The 1,560-nt window shown below is 61.6% G+C and overlaps 1 protein-coding gene across 1 annotated transcript in view; it reads right to left on the bottom strand.

Annotated features, from left to right (window-relative positions):
• The window catches only part of TECTA (tectorin alpha), a 23,438-nt gene that overhangs the window by 4,455 nt on the left and 17,423 nt on the right, over positions 1-1,560 (bottom strand). Inside the window, exons 14-16 of the mRNA XM_009994620.1 lie at positions 1,208-1,422; positions 338-624; positions 1-240 (exon numbers count right to left, since the gene is read on the bottom strand). The exon at positions 1-240 is cut by the window's left edge and continues 17 nt beyond it. Coding sequence (XP_009992922.1) covers positions 1-240; positions 338-624; positions 1,208-1,422 — 742 coding nt within the window. The remainder of the gene's footprint in view (positions 241-337; positions 625-1,207; positions 1,423-1,560) is intronic.

Here is a 1,560-nt window from a genome sequence, read left to right as displayed (position 1 = left end):
ACGGGCCGGCACGCCCCCCCGAAGGCAGCCAGCGAGCCACACAGCTGGACCTTCTTGTGGTTGTAGCAGCCATCCAGAAAGCAGGACTCGTAAAAGGGCAGAGGGTCCAGGAGGCCGTAGCAGGGCTGGAAGAAGCCTTTCATGTCTGTCAGCTTCAGGCAGTAGCCGTCACTCTGCAGCTCCTGGATCTGGACGTTGTCGCAGGAGGCGGCGTACTGCGAGTACTGCAGCACATTGCAGCTGTGGGCACCGGACACGTCACGGGGGCTCCCAGAGGGGTCTGTCCCGCTCCCGTTCCCTCTCCCCTCTGGTGGGGAAGGGCTGTCTGACCACTCACCTCTTCTGCATGCCGTTGGTTTTCCAGCTCTGTGCCAGCACCACGCTGCTGACCGCCGGCTTCCCCCGCAGCGTCGCGTAGTCGTCGGTCCGGTCGCCGTTGAAGTTGCCGCAGAGGCCGCACACCTTGTTCTGCAGCCTCTCACCGAGGGTGACTTTGATGATGTTGAAGCCGTTGTAGCGGATCTGGATGTCAGGGCTGGAGTCGATGACCAGGAAGCCCTCCTGGCTGAAGATCTTCGTGGAAAGCCCCGTGACAAAGGGGATGCTCACCTGGCTGCCGTTCACCTGGCAGAGGAGAGGACGCGAGGCTGATGCACCTCCCAACCCCTCCATCTATGGACGTGAGGTGCCCTCAAATCACAGCACAACTGCCTCCCAAAACCCTGCCTCAGCTTTAGTTAGGGTTGGCAACCTCCTCCTCTTTCTGGCCCAACGTGTTGCTTCCCTTCAAGTCTGTGCCACAAAGGGAACACATCACGTGCAGAGGCTCTAGCTTGGGACCCATCGCTCGCCAGGAAAGGCCACAAGGTCCTTCAGAGACTGAGAACCAACAGCCAGCCCCTCTCTACTCCTCTGCTCAAAAGGACAGCTTCACCCACACGACCGAGAGGTGGGTGGGGAGGTGAACTGCAAACTCCCGAGCTGCAGGTGGCCTTTCATCTCAGCCGCCATCCCTTCACAAAGCCTGACAGGTGATGGTCACGTCCCTCACACGTGGAGCTGCCTCGATCAGGATGTAAAGCCAACAACAGCCTTCTGGGGCCTTCAAGGAGACTGTTGTGTGGCCCTGTGTGCCAGGAGATGGTCCCTCACTGCCTGGCCAGCAGCCCTGCTCCTGAAGGGGCAGACACCCCCGACAAGACCTTACCTTGACGGTGCTCCTGTCGCTGATGAGGATCTGCTCCTCATTGATGTAGAAGTAGACGGGAGAGATGACGGTGAGGTTGGGCGAGGACCACTTGTCGAAGTTGATGATGAGCTGGAAGGAGAAGTCGGGCAGCTTCTGGCAGATGGTGGAGAGGACGAAGGCGCAGTTGGCGGGGAAGCGGAGGAAGGCGCCGTCGAAGGTGCGGAAGACGCCGCCTCCCGCCGCCCGGCAGAAGGAGCTGCGGGGGCTGAAGCAGCCGCGCACGCCGCTGCGCAGCCCGCACTCCTCGTCCGACTTGCAGTGCCGCGGGTCGCACTGGATCAGGTTGCGCCGGAAGCAGCGGCACCGGCGGG

This window comes from Chaetura pelagica, unplaced genomic scaffold, assembly GCF_000747805.2.
Source record: "Chaetura pelagica isolate M959 unplaced genomic scaffold, ChaPel_1.0 scaffold583, whole genome shotgun sequence".
In the NCBI taxonomy this organism is placed as follows: domain Eukaryota; kingdom Metazoa; phylum Chordata; class Aves; order Apodiformes; family Apodidae; genus Chaetura; species Chaetura pelagica.
This window is presented reverse-complemented; position numbering and strand designations above follow the sequence as displayed.